Below are 14,313 nucleotides of genomic sequence, written 5' to 3' on the forward strand. Positions count from 1 at the left end.
AGAGACAAACAACGAATACATGTTATATTGCACCCCATAAACACAATCATGCAAAGAAAAAAAGCAGTCAATACCCCCCCCTTAAATTTAAACAAAACAGAAGTTAATTAATTTTGTCCAGAGGTTTTGAACGAATCTCTTCAAAAGCATTTAACAGTAACTACTGGAATATATAAACATCTACAATCTTTATTTGAAGCTAATCTTTTGTTTAAAGGATATTTACTTATTTTGATAATAATTTTGAGCGTTTAATTTACTGAATTGTCGCTGTCATTTAGGAATAGTATTGTGCTTGAATCAAGATTGCCATTATTTAATGATAAATCGTGCACACGGAGCTGTAAGCAATGTGTTTTTGAATTTAATATTTTTATGTTAACGTTACCAAAAGTAGGCTAACCCGCGCCCAATGCCCCCTTTCCCGCGACCCATGTATAGATATTAGAGATAGAGAATATGGGAATTTGTAAATTTGCAAAGTACATTTGTTTTATCCAAAGACAACTTGTTAATAAAGTAGGCCTACAAATCTATCCGGGGAGAGAGCGCCGTCCGAATTGGTCGCACTGAACGAGTCAAACACGTTGAATCTCCCGCTCGAGTTCAAATTTTTCTACTGAGGAAGACGTTCATGGCAAACGGGTCACCCAATTCGCGACGCCCGGCGTGAATGATGCGTCTTCGCGTCTTTGCATTGACTATGAATGTAATCTGCTATCGCAAATAATTAAATTCACGTTCGGTGTGAACACACCATTAATGCATTAGGGCTGTCACTTTTGAGAAAAATCAAATTCGAACAGTTATTAAATATCAAGCAATGTATTCGAATATATTCGAATTTCTACGAGCCCCGCCCCCCCACCAAAAAAAAAGAAAAACACCGTAATGGAGGTTAAATCACAAATTTATTAACAGTCTGACAGTCATAAACAGGACTCAGGACTCAAAAAAATCTTTGACTTAATGTTTTAAACAGCAGGTTATCAACTTGAAGTGGCACTATGCATAGCCAATCACAAAATTAGGCTACATGGAAAAAAACTGAATCGGAACAGCACGGCACAAACAATAACTTGACAGCTTAAACAGCAGCAGGAGTAAGGCTAGCCTGCATTCATTTCTTAATATTGTTTGCTAGAAACACCAATTTATCAACTTGAACATCTGGATCAAGTGCGGCTATCTTTTTATTGGCGATGTTCCTTGCGGTGGAGAACGCGCTCGGAGTGCACGCGCACAAACAGGTATTTGCACGTCAATGTTGAGAGGAGTGGTATGGTGTAGAACCCAAAATATTTCCAGACAAATTTTTAGATGAGTTGGGGTCGTGAGTTGTCCGTTCTGGCCGTTCTGTGCATTATCTTCCATTTTCAAAACAGGGAGACTATTGGCAATTATTCGCTTGATTTGGGGATCACACACCGGACGAGAAGCGCAGCGCCACGCCACATCTTGGACAACTCCAGGTATCGCACACCGTACGCGCACTTTCTCATTAGTGTATGGCCAGCAATATTGTTATGTTTAATGACATGAAATGAAGATAATGTCTGGTCTATGTTATGATTGTACTGTACAATTAAATACAATCGTTGCTGAGTCTGCAGTCTGAAAACTTTACCTCAGAGCATCCATTAACTGAATGAATTGAGAATCTCACCTGAAAATCCAATAACATCAGCAATTGTCATTCAAGCAGCTGATTTCTCTAAATGAACTAAATGTATATTGCAGGATAGGGCGACGTCAGGATCCATTAGCAACGATTTGAGACAAAAATAATAAAAATTTTATATAAAACTATGTAAATGGCGAAACAGGATTTTGAACACGGTCCGCGAACAGACGCCGAATGGCGCCGCCGGTGTGTGTACACTCATAGAGAAAAATTTTTAATTTCGAAAATGAATAGAGAATAATCTGTTCGAATTTTAAAGATGTGGCACTGCGTGACGCGGTGCTGAGCTTCTCGTCCGATGTGCGACCCCCTTTAGACCGCCCGCTCTTGGATGAGATGGCTCTATGGACTAATCATAGACTGCAAAAAATGCGCTAAACATGGTACTTTAAAAACCGGATAGTTTATTTATAGTTCGAATATGGATATTTAACGTCATGTTCGAATGCATATTCGAATATCGAATAAAAAGTGACAGCCCTATAATGCATATGAGCCAACATCATGGTCATATATATACAAAATTTGCAGCAATTCTGAAATTCAGTTAAAAGTAAATTTCTTGACCAAAAATGCAATAAATTATCAGGTGTAGGCCTACAAAAAAAATAAATAAATAAGCTTACCTCTTCTCAACGTCTTCACGTGTTTCACAAAATGGCTTAATGTTTTTTTTCTTGCTTCATCTGAGGCATCACAGGAAATTGCATATCACATGGCTCATATAGTTACTTAAAATGATATGTTCGATTTACTTAATTTTGAAGCAATTATTGTAGTAGTTGACATGTCTTATGTTTTTTCATTTTATTTATGCATACATTTAAGTGCACCTAGTAACTTATATTTTTGTGTTACACACACTATACAGTATATGTTAATTAAACGTTGAAAAGTTATGAATACTTAATTTTTTATATTTGATCCGATTACTTTTATAAGTAATGGTTGTTTAAAAACGGCCAACAAATCGTTTTTTAGAGTGTACCACCCATTAGCGCATTACACGCATAGCTAAATAACATAGTCCTACCTCATGATGACAAACAGGATCGAGCTACAGAGCAATAAACATGCCGTTTACAAAATATTGTGCAGTGCCTGGTTATGGAAGAAGACAGTCAGTGCATAAGCTTCCTCTGGATTGCAATAGGAATGCATGGTTAAACTTTTTTTTAATGACGTTCCAGCTGGTGTGGGTCAAACATTGTCTGTCGTTTCGCTTCATTTTCACTGAGGATTGTTTTGTAAACAAGACACAGGTCGAGACTGGATGTGCAGACCAATTAAGATAAAAAAAACTGTACCTTCTATATTGGATCTGACAGGAATGGTGCAACACACAGACTCTGGGTCGAACATGTATGGGCGAATTATTCCGGTTGCCATTTTACAACATTGGAAGTTTTCAAAACAATTTCCTCCACGTGCATTGACGAGTGAGTTGAAACCCATTATAATATGCAAAACTGTTATCCACTCACAGCAGTGGAGGTTTACTTCCAAGTCTTCAGTGCGAGACGCCCATAAAAACCGAGCATTTTTGAGCTAGGCTCAAAACTAGGGTAGAAAATAGCCTATTACTTATTCATTTAGATTTTTTTTATGTAAAAACTAAGCGAGCATCATAAGTTGACCTCAAAGAACAATATAATGAAAATTTAAAAGCCAGTTCATGAACCCTTTAAATAGATTTGTCAGGTCAACAGAATCCTGGATTATCCTGTTTCTTCACAGTGTACAACATTCCTAAACCCTGGGTTAACGTTAACGTTATTTGCATATTTGTGGTGTCGGTGTCATTAATTAGACTACAGCACGTTACCTGTTTACAGGTTGTTGTGCAACAAGAGGTGAGACGATAACAATCCGGCTTTAAATTCTGTATGTTCTGCAGTTTTTTTGTTGTTTTTTTCAAAAGCGGACCGAGCTTTTCTCACGTCTTTCACCGCTGCCATTACTGAACTCAAACTAACGTGCTACATCAACGTCATCGTTCTCAGCCACTCCCTCTATTCGCTGATTGGTCTTACAACAAATTGATTTCTGGAAACATAAGGATATACAGCAGTCCCAGACGTAGTACTGAAGGAAAATGAAATTGAGCGGAATTGCGTAGGAGGGCGTAGCCAGGCTAATTTTCTTCTAGATCTGTTGAACAATCATAAATATTCTTATTAGAAATTAAACTGCCTCATTTTTGAGCTATGCATAACTGTAGCTAAATAGTTAGGCATACTACTGTACGCTACTGTATTTTCATATTGGTCATTATGGTGGTACTTGGAGATACTTTCAGAGGTGGTACTTGGTGTAAAAAGTTTGAGAACCACTAGTCTATTCGATTTTTTTTTTTTTTTTTTTTTTTTTTTATCAGCAATTTTAGGAAAACCGTAAGTCTGATCAGTCTCAAAAGATAAGGCACCCCGAGTTAGAACAATTTTAAAGTCTAGTCTGATTTTGGTGGTTGTAGCTTCTATATTGGATCTGACAGCAGGGCTAGACTGGGACAAAAAATCGGCCCGGGCATTTTGGCCCAGACTGGCCCACTACATATGAACATGAACACAACTGTGTAGGCCCTTGAATATGTATACCAACAACTCCTATTAAAACCACCAACGTCATCTAATGTGTGAGATGAAATAACTACTAAGTTTAAAATACAATTCTCCAAATGCATTGGCAAAACCAAAGGCCAAACCAGTCTTTCTCACAAGATGTTTATATAGTATTGGTCAGTGCACCTCTGTCCCTCTAGGGGGGTTCGGGGGCATGCTCCCCCGTAAGAAAATTTTGTGCTTTTTAATGTTAAATTCATCAATCTGGTGCACTTTGAGAGCTCAACATTAAGAGCTCTAACCCATTTTCAGTGTACAAATTGAACAAAGAAAAAAAAAATCTCAAAACTCTTTTAATTGGGATATAGTGTCTGTCTACATTAGGCTACATACTACATAACTAATCATAGTTATAATATTAATCACATGACAGTTATAACCATATATTGTAAAACACATGCACTGAAAAATAAAAAGCAACTTTCATAATTAGCTTAGAACTAATTTCTGTTACTTGAAAGAGATATAAACAGATTATCTTTTATTTTGATGGAAACGGCATTCAGCTTTTATTTTGGTGGAAAACATGGTTTACAAACGGGTCTTATACTCTAATTATAATTCTAGTAAAATGCTTAATTGTCAAATATGCAGACGTGGAAATAATGCGTAATGTTAACTGAGAGTAATTCCTTCTCATAGCCTGTCCTTGTCCTGTGTTCTGAAAGTAGCCTAGTTCTGCTTACCACAGTTCTATCGGCCCACAAAGCACGTCGGCTCATCGGGCAAATGCCCGAATTGCCCGATGGCCAGTCCAGCCCTGTCTGACAGGAATGGTGCAACACACAGACTCTGGGTCAAACATGTATGGGCGAATTATTCCGGTTGCCATTTTACAACATTGGAAGTTTTCAAAACAATTTTCTCCACGTGCATTGACGAGTGAGTTGAAACTCATTATTATATGCAAAACTGTTATCCACTCACAGCAGTGTGGGTTTACTTCCAAGTCTTCAGTGCGAGACGCCCATAAAAACCGAGCATTTTTGAGCTATCTTTTAAATGTATAGCTTGCTTTAAATAAAAGTAAGATTGTATTGGTAATTGAAGCTGAATGAATTTAAAATTCATGTGCTATATTTCAATATGTTTGTTTTCCTTAAAATTTTAAAACACTAACTTTTAAAACACTCATTCTCATCTGAATTACAAATATTTTTTCTGTATAAAATAATACTCTGACTAAAACGCATTTGATGTTTCTTTTTTAATCAATGTAGAATGTGTAACTTATGCATTTTACGTGGAGATTCTGAAAATAGATTAGTGTTCTGTTTGAGGACAATCCTGTGTGGGGAGGGGGATTTCTCTGTTGGGTGAGATTTATAGGGGTGGTTTACTGCTTTTTTTTTCTTTGCATGATTGTGTTTATGGGGTGCAATATAACATGTATTCGTGTTTTTTCTTTTTTAAAAAGTCTTATTTTTCATAAATTTTACCTTTATTGTAAGCCGCGTTCTCCTCTGACAGTCTATTAAACCCCTCCATCAGAAACAGGCAGTGGGCCTGTTATATTATTTTATTTTTTTTTTAAACTTTATACGCGTTTGTTTTACACAAATAGTATCGAACTGGCTACTATAAACACAAACAGCGTTGGCATTGGTTTACATTCTTGATAAAATCGAACAATAACACCATAAAGTAAATATACATGAAAAATATATTTACAACATTAGTACATATACAAATTCAGGTCCAAAATGTTTGTATGCGTCATCATTGTCATAGACACAAAATATCATAACTAGTGGCCTCGTAGCTATAAAGCCAGCGCTGGCATTTGATTAAACTAAAACATTACGTTTGAAATTATACATGCAAATACATTTAAAATTGAAGCTGCAAGCAGCATTTATTGGGGTTCAAGCAGTTTAGGCCTTTAAGCACAAAAGCAGCAAAAGGCATTCAGTTTTATTTAGCATACATTTATCCACTGACATAATAGATGGAAAACCCCATTTGAAGCCAATACTGGCAATTTACCATAGGGAATATATGGTTTTAAAGCTTTTTTAACAGTTATAGCGCCACCTATAGTCCGATCTCCATGAAACTTTGCATGCCTGTTAATGATGTTATGACACATATGCTCATCAATTTTTGTGAAGTTCTGAGTTTTCCTTTAGGATTTATAGGCTTTTGGGTACATTTTTTCACGCCTCCTTTTGTAAATTACCCTGTCACAGCAAAACAAATGACAAACTTCAACTTTTTTTGATAAGTATTGATCTAGAGAGTCCAAAGAATTATCCTAGACTGGTCTGGTTCCGATCGGGTGAAAAACCAGGGACTAGTTCGCAAAAGTGGGTTTTGGACAAAAAACGAAGTAACAATTTTTTTTTGCTCCAAATGGAAATCCGAGATACACATCTTGTCCGTCTTGAGCCAGGGATTACAGTGGTGTAATTTGACATTGAAGCTAAGTCAAACGGTCTAGGAGTTATGAGCAATTTAGTACTTTTGGTTGCTGTAGCGCCACCTATGGGCCAATCGGGCTCATACTCTGATAGCTTCTCCACAATTTGAGGCCCTACCATCTGACAAAGTTTCAGAGCTCCAGGCCTTACGGTTTGGGCTGCACGATGCGTTTTAGGGGATTTTTTTTTCTTTCTAGCAAATACAATAGGTTTTCAGCACTTTGTGCTTGAACACCTAATAATAATAATAATAATAATAAAATCAGTACAATTACAATAGGGTTTCAGCACTTCGTGCTTGAACCCCTAATGATTAAGTCTTAGCCTACTTACAGGTTGTGGCCTAACAACTGTTGCCTCTGTTTTTAAAGTTGGAACTGCTTCATGTTTTAGTAACAGTTTCTTGTTGAATCCGGCATTGAATTTGTGGAGATTCTGGAAGCTGTCTTCCGTAAAATACGCAGCACAGAGAGCTGAATTATAATCGTCAATTTCAGGAATATAATCAAACATAAATTGTATCCATTGTTGACGAAGTACAGCGTCCGTGGGAAGCCTGAACACCGAAGACCTGACAGCTGGGTGAACATAACACACTCGACGAGCCGCAGACATATGGCCACGCCCTTTTTTGCATATTCCGGAGGGAGGGGTTGTATGGGTAAATGTATGGGTTAGTGCCGTCTAAAATCCTGTTGTACTCCCAATCGAGTCGTTTTTGTAGGCATTAAACTTCCCGATTATTAAAAGACGATATCTCTGCTTACACTGAACTTTCAGCGCTGCAACTTTGCAGATAATGTTCATGCACCAACAGCAACTTTACACACTATTTAAAATCGCAATTACCCCGCAATTATTTTAAATAGTGTGTAAAGTTGCTGTTGGTGCATGAACATTATCTGCAAAGTATATATACATATATATATATATATATATATAGTACTGTGCAGAAGTCTTAGGCACACTGGTATTTTCACCTCAAAGAAATGGTTTTAAGCCAGTTATTTATATATTTTGTTGTAGTGTCTCAGTAGGAAATATCAGTTTACATTTCCAGACATTAATTGTGCCATTAATTGTAATAATCGAGTGAAATTTTTGAATGCACAAGGATTCTAACAACAGCCAATGCTCCACACGGAGGTTGGATCTCAACATCATCGAGTGCATCTGAAATTATATGAAGAAACAGAAAAAACAGAGACTAAGACCAGAAGAACTTTTTGTTTTGTTTCAACAAAAGGAAATTCAACTCGTGCCAATCTACCAGCATTAGGCTACCATTATAGGACGTTATAAAAAATACTGCGCCGGCATAGATTTTAGCCTTTAGCAAAACCAACCCGGAAAACACTTTTCAGACTGGATGGAGATATCCAGCTTTTTGAATGAATGAATGAATGAGGCATATATATATATATAGCTCTTTCATATGTCTACTAGGCCTACTCTCAAAACACTTTACAATCATATCAGAGAATCTCTCCTCAACCACCATTAGAGGTTATTAAATCTGACGAAATTATGGGATCCACATCGAATATGTGATTGTGTATTGTTAACAATATTCATAAACATTCTGCATTTCCATTTTATAGTGTGGATCACTTATTGCAACATTTAAACTGACTCTCGTGTTAAGGAATCTGTTATCTGATCAAATAGGCCTACTTCATGCTACTGACCACTGACATGCTTTTAAAGCTACTGTTGTCGCTTCTGTTGTAAACTATTCCAAACTGAAAACATTCAAACTTTTAAACTAAAACTTAAACTATTATGAAAACTATTTATTCAAATTGACTTACAATTGCTGTATATGTCAGAGGTTGCATGCCTCTGGAGCAGCAATTAAGGGTTAGTGAAACAATCTGTATTGTAAAAAGTGCTATATAAGTATAGGTAAGGTGATTTGACTTTAATGTGTGTTTGTATTTATGTGACAGGGACAGGGCTCTGGAGGAAGTATGTCATAAACTGTGTTTGTGTAATGCAGTAAGAGATGCATTGGAGGGTGGTGTCCCTTGTGTGTCCTTCCATCAGCTGGTTCTCAAACCCAGCAAAAACACCATCAGCTTTTTGCTGGAGGTATAAACCCTGCTGTAACACTGAATCATACACATCGCAAACTCCATTCTCTTAACTCACTATGTTCTTACTCTAAACTGATCTACTTTACATGGTCTTTTGTTGAAATGAAATGCTCTTTTACACTCAGTGATCTCACTTCTCCAGGTGTGTACAAGGTCAATGGATAAGGAGCACCTGTCAGAGATGAGCAAGAGAAAAATGGCTCTTTTCATCAAGTGAGCACCTTTTACGTAGTTTTAAAAAACTATTTTTATCTAGGCAGACTTTTGAAAATGCATTTTTGTTTGCTTTCACATGGTTTTTAATGGTGGATTTGTGGGTGGGTTTTACTACAATAATATACTTTTTCACTTCGTCACATTTCATTTTAAATGTTCCTTTTGTGTAACAATTACACAAATGTTTCATGACCTCTCTCTGTTAATTTGAGCTTTGAGCTTGCCTGTTTTTCAGAGATTCTAGGTTTTCTTTCTTGTTTTCATTGTAGGACTGTTTGTGACCAGTTGGAGGATGTTTCCCTGGCCTTCATGGTGACATCACATAAACTCTTTAATGAACTTCTTCAAGATGAGGAGAAGAAGATCCTGATGAGGAAGAGCTCAGCCACAGTCAACCTCGGTGCCAAACCACTGCCCTCATTTTACGATATACCTGGTACATCCTGACTGGCAGACATTTAATCATGACAAGATTACTTTTTTAATCTTATGATATGAGGAGCTTTGCTTGCTTTTAGTTGTGGTGTACTATTTATGTCTTGTTCTCAACAGTGTCTGCAAGTGTGAATATCAGCCAGCTTGAACAGCAGCTCATTCTGTCATCGGATGGTCGACATATCCGACAAATCCTCATTGAGCTGCATGGGATGGCCGAACGACCCTTCTGGAGGATTAACAGTAAGGTCGGGAAATACTTTTGTTTTGCAGCAAATCAACTTGTGAACTGATTCGCAAACCAAAAATAAATTATAATTGTTGACATTGTGATTAAAAAAAAAAGTTAGTTAGGTGTGATACCTGCGTGATGTTGGCCCCCCACTCAACGCAAAACGTCGTCAAAATATGCTCAATCGTTTGTACTGTAAAAAGTTTTGATGCTTTCGTTTTTTAGATATTAAAAGAATATTTTTAGGTCGTTCTGAACAGGGCCGGCCCGAGGCATAAGCGAACTAAGCAGCTGTTCGCTTAGGCCCCAATTCTCAAAAATTGAAAAATATTTTTTAGATGAATTAAACAAGTGACATAAAAAAAAAAAAGAAAAAATGACAGAGGAGGAGAAAAAAAGAGCAAGATAAAAGTATGTTTGCATGATTATTTACGGTATGTTTTGTGCAGCAATGGAACCATTCCAATCTACGGCAAGCCCAGAGGGGAAAAATACATATTTTATGTATGTGTGCATATACACACATACAACGAGCGCCAGCACATCATTACGGTATTATAGTAACAGACTTTGTTGGATTCTGTCATGTCAATAATAATAAAGATTTAGGTCGATGACATCACTCAGCACTCTTGTTTGTGCTGCTTCGGTTTTTTAGATTTTTTAGATTTTTTAATCATTCTGAGGTCACTTAGGCCCCCCACATGATCTAAATTCACCCAAAATAGTTTCGTTCATTTGTGCTTTGTTTGTGCTTCGTTTGTGCTGGTTTGTGCCGGTAAAATTTTCGTTTGTGCTGCGTCGGGTTTTAAAATATTAGACATTAAATTATTGCTGATGACGGTACCAGATTTAATGTCATATTTTAAAACCCAATGTAGCACAAACTACTAAGATTATTTTGGGTGCATTTGGATCATGTGGGGGGGCTAAGTGACTTCAGAATGACCAAAAAAAAGAGCATTTTATTATCTAAAAAACCAAAGCAGCTCAAATGAAACTTTTTATAGCACAACCCAGCACAAACAGAGCACAAACGATTCAGAATATTTTGGATGAATTTGAAGCACGTGGGGGGGCTGAGTGACGTCATCGACCTAACCTTCAATGATTAATATTTTAAAACCCGACACAGTACAAAATAAACTTTTTAAATCACAACCCAGCACAAACGATACCGTCTATTTTTGGGTGAATTTGGAGCATGTGGGGGGCTAGTGACGTCATCGTCTATAATTCAATGTCTGATATTTTAAAACCCGACGCAGCACAAAACAAAATTATATTTTGGTTGAATTTGGATCATGTGAAGGGGCTATGACCTAAAAATATTCTTTTAATATCTAAAAAACCGAAGCAGCACAAACAAAATTTTTTACAGTACAAATCAGCACAAACGGAGCACAAACGATTGAGCATATTTTGACAACGTTTTGTATTGGGTGGGGGGCCAACTTCACGCAGGTTACAGACCTATGCTCTTTTTTCTGTAGTGGGAGGTTCCTGTTGACTATGTAAACGTCATACTAGCAATAAAAGACAACCTGACACGAGACCTGGTGTACATCCTCATGGCCAAAGGTCTACACTGCATCAGTATAAAGGTGTGTATCGGTAGAAGACTCACTTTATAACACCATTCAGCATGTTTACATGCACACTCATTTCTCATTTATAAAACTGTGCCTTGGATCCTAACTAAAAGTGTAAGTGCGCCCGAAAGCCAAAAACCTGCTCACAATTCACTTTATAGATCCCATTCAGCGCACGTGCGTCTCCTCCCTGAAATAACCATATATGGAGCTTACAACACCTAGTTTTACTATGCATATCCTCATCTGCATATCATTTGCAATACGGATGTGCCATTACATTACATTCAAATAACTTAGTAGCCTATCCCTGCCTTGTTTTTAAATAAATCAAATAGTGTAAAATACATTTCAGAGAAAGTTTTTCTCAATCTTTTTCACTGGCCAAATAGTATTTTTTAATTGATTTATATTTTTAATGGAAACGGATAGAACATTTTGTGCATTATTTGCACGAAATTATTTTGTCAGACAACCTGCTATTATCATGATAAGCAATTATCTCTGTAGTTAAAAAATTAAAACACAGCATGCCAGAGGAAAAGTGTTCTAACATTATATCCACAAGAAATGGCTATTTCTATTTATTGAATAAAAAAATGTTGTAGCTATTTACTGTAAATACATGAAGGGAGTTATTGGCAAATTATCACCTGTAGTAAGTCAGTTTAACCAATACAATTAAGATTTGGATTTTTAACATTTATTTTTTTAAATGTTAAAAGTCATTTTAATTACTACAAATTATACGTTTTAACCACTTGGTGAAATAAGGCAGATGTTTCCTTAAGCATTGAGAACCATGGTAGCATGTCAGAGTATAATATCGCAGTTATAATGCACGTAGGTGATTTTGAATTAATATTTCATATCGATATACAATGGTTACATACTGTTAAAACTAATCGTGGTGTTGATATCTTTTTAAGGCTGCCAACCCTATGGAACAGTGGCAAGGAAAACTAACTTTACCATGCACCGAGAGCCCTATAGTGGTCGTGAGCATTTCCATTGTGTTGTGGCTTGTTTTCATTGTGTTGTGACTAGGGTGGTGCCATATCTACGATAACACCAGTATCAATTTTTACATGATTAAAAATGTGTAATATCACAATATCAATGATATAGCGACGATCAATGGTATGGTGCATGCGTCTTTTCTTTCTCTCGTCTCTCAAAATGGGTTGTGCTTGCTACTGCAGGCTGCGATACTACACTCTCGCATTTTGGAGTCGGGACATGACGGAATTTTCACTTGCACAATCGGGCCAGCTGTGGATCGTCAAGTCACCTATATTTATATAGCGCTTTTTACAGTACAGATTGTATCAAAGCAGCTTCACAGTGATAACATGACATAATTCTAGAAGAAAATCGTCCACCTGAAGTAAGACAGATCAATTATATTGTTGAAAATGAAATGTCCCCAACTAAGCAAGCCAAAAGCCAAAGCAACAGTGGCATGGAACCAAAACTCCATCAGCCAACGAATGAACTGTGTATTATGGAATGCCAAAGCTGACTTAATTAAAAATAAATAAATACATAAATAAATATACAAAGAAATGTAAAAAAGCAAAAATACAAAAATAAATACATAAATAAATATACAAAGAAATGTAAAAAAGTACAAATAAATGAGAATTTTTACTTTTATTCCAATATTTATGTACAATTGTATTTTTTCACACATTTATTTATTTATTTATACATTTATTCATTTATTTCCACTTTTATTCATTTCCACATTCATTTATGTATTTGTTTTTATGCCTACATTTAATTATTTCCACATTTCTTTCTCCGTATGCTAATGAGGGGGGCGTGTTTTAACTCAGACATCAGCAATTGAGCTCAGAGTGGCAGTGCTGAAGCTTTGAGGCCACAGTGACACCTTGTGGTGTGTGACCAAACGAAACTCAAGAGCTGTGCAGGCAATATCACATTTTAAGTCGTGTGTATCACCCTAACTGTAGCCTATGTAGGGTAGGCTATATAGGGTTAACACACATAGCACACATGAACAGAAGCTGCACTTCAACGGGTCTGATAGCAGACACTTGGACAATGGACATGAAAGCGCGTGAAAGTATCCACTATTAATAACAATGTAAATGCGGTGGATAGGGCTGAGGCTGATAGCTTTCGTCTGACCTGGGTTTATTGTCGATGAGACTCGCACACACCAGCGCAGAACACGGAGAGAAACCAGCGCACATTTTACTGACTCCCACGCAAGCATATTGATCAGTTTGAAACGTGACTCAATACGTGGTTTACATTCGCGTTTCCTCATTTCGTGTGCATAACAGGTGACAATTCAAATGCTTAAAACTCAACCCATAACATAGATGCTGCTCTTAGATATTGATTAATCACAAGTCATCAATTTTGAATTATTCTTAAATCAAACCAAAGGAGCTCATCTAAACGGAGTGAGCCACGTATCTCACCCCATGCATTGGAGCACAGAAGAATCATCATGCCCATTCAAACAGCACCGGTTGTGCCCATGGTCGTGGTGATATTTCCCCCTATAAATTGATTTTATATCTACTCAAACCTTATTAAATAGGTAGGCTTATAGCTATATAGTCATCATATATGTCAAGTTCTTAATATTAATCGATAAACTACTCCGTTATTATAATAATAAGGCACTATAGCTGTTATCAGTAAAATAAAATTAACAAAAGTCATTAAAAGTCAAAATCTTAATACAGAATCTATGGGATGCGAGGCTCACTGTGATTACATGAGCCCCTTTTGCTTGATTTAAGAATAATTCAAAATTGGTGCCTTGTGATTAATCTGTATCTAAGAGCAGCATCTAAATCTGGGTTTTTAATCACCTGTTATGCATACGAAATGAAGAAACACGAATGTAAACCGCGTATTGAGTCGCGTTTTGTGTGCGAGTCCTATCGACAATAAACGCAAGCCAAATGCAAGCTATTAGCCCTATCCACAGCGTTTACATTGTTATTAATAGTGGATACTTTCACATGCTTTCATGT

At 36.7% G+C, this 14,313-nt stretch overlaps 1 protein-coding gene across 3 annotated transcripts in view; it reads left to right on the forward strand.

The window, feature by feature from the left end:
• ints8 (integrator complex subunit 8) overlaps window positions 1–14,313 on the forward strand; it is a 170,227-nt gene that overhangs the window by 125,749 nt on the left and 30,165 nt on the right. For all 3 annotated transcript variants that reach the window (XM_039654282.2, XM_089122728.1, XM_089122729.1), the window contains 5 exons: window positions 8,675–8,816; window positions 8,964–9,034; window positions 9,307–9,473; window positions 9,590–9,720; window positions 11,198–11,308. In XM_039654282.2, the coding sequence (XP_039510216.1) occupies window positions 8,675–8,816; window positions 8,964–9,034; window positions 9,307–9,473; window positions 9,590–9,720; window positions 11,198–11,308 (622 nt within the window). The remainder of the gene's footprint in view (window positions 1–8,674; window positions 8,817–8,963; window positions 9,035–9,306; window positions 9,474–9,589; window positions 9,721–11,197; window positions 11,309–14,313) is intronic.

The sequence above is a fragment of the Pimephales promelas genome, chromosome 18, assembly GCF_988280905.1.
Source record: "Pimephales promelas chromosome 18, fPimPro1.hap1.1, whole genome shotgun sequence".
NCBI lineage: Eukaryota > Metazoa > Chordata > Actinopteri > Cypriniformes > Leuciscidae > Pimephales > Pimephales promelas.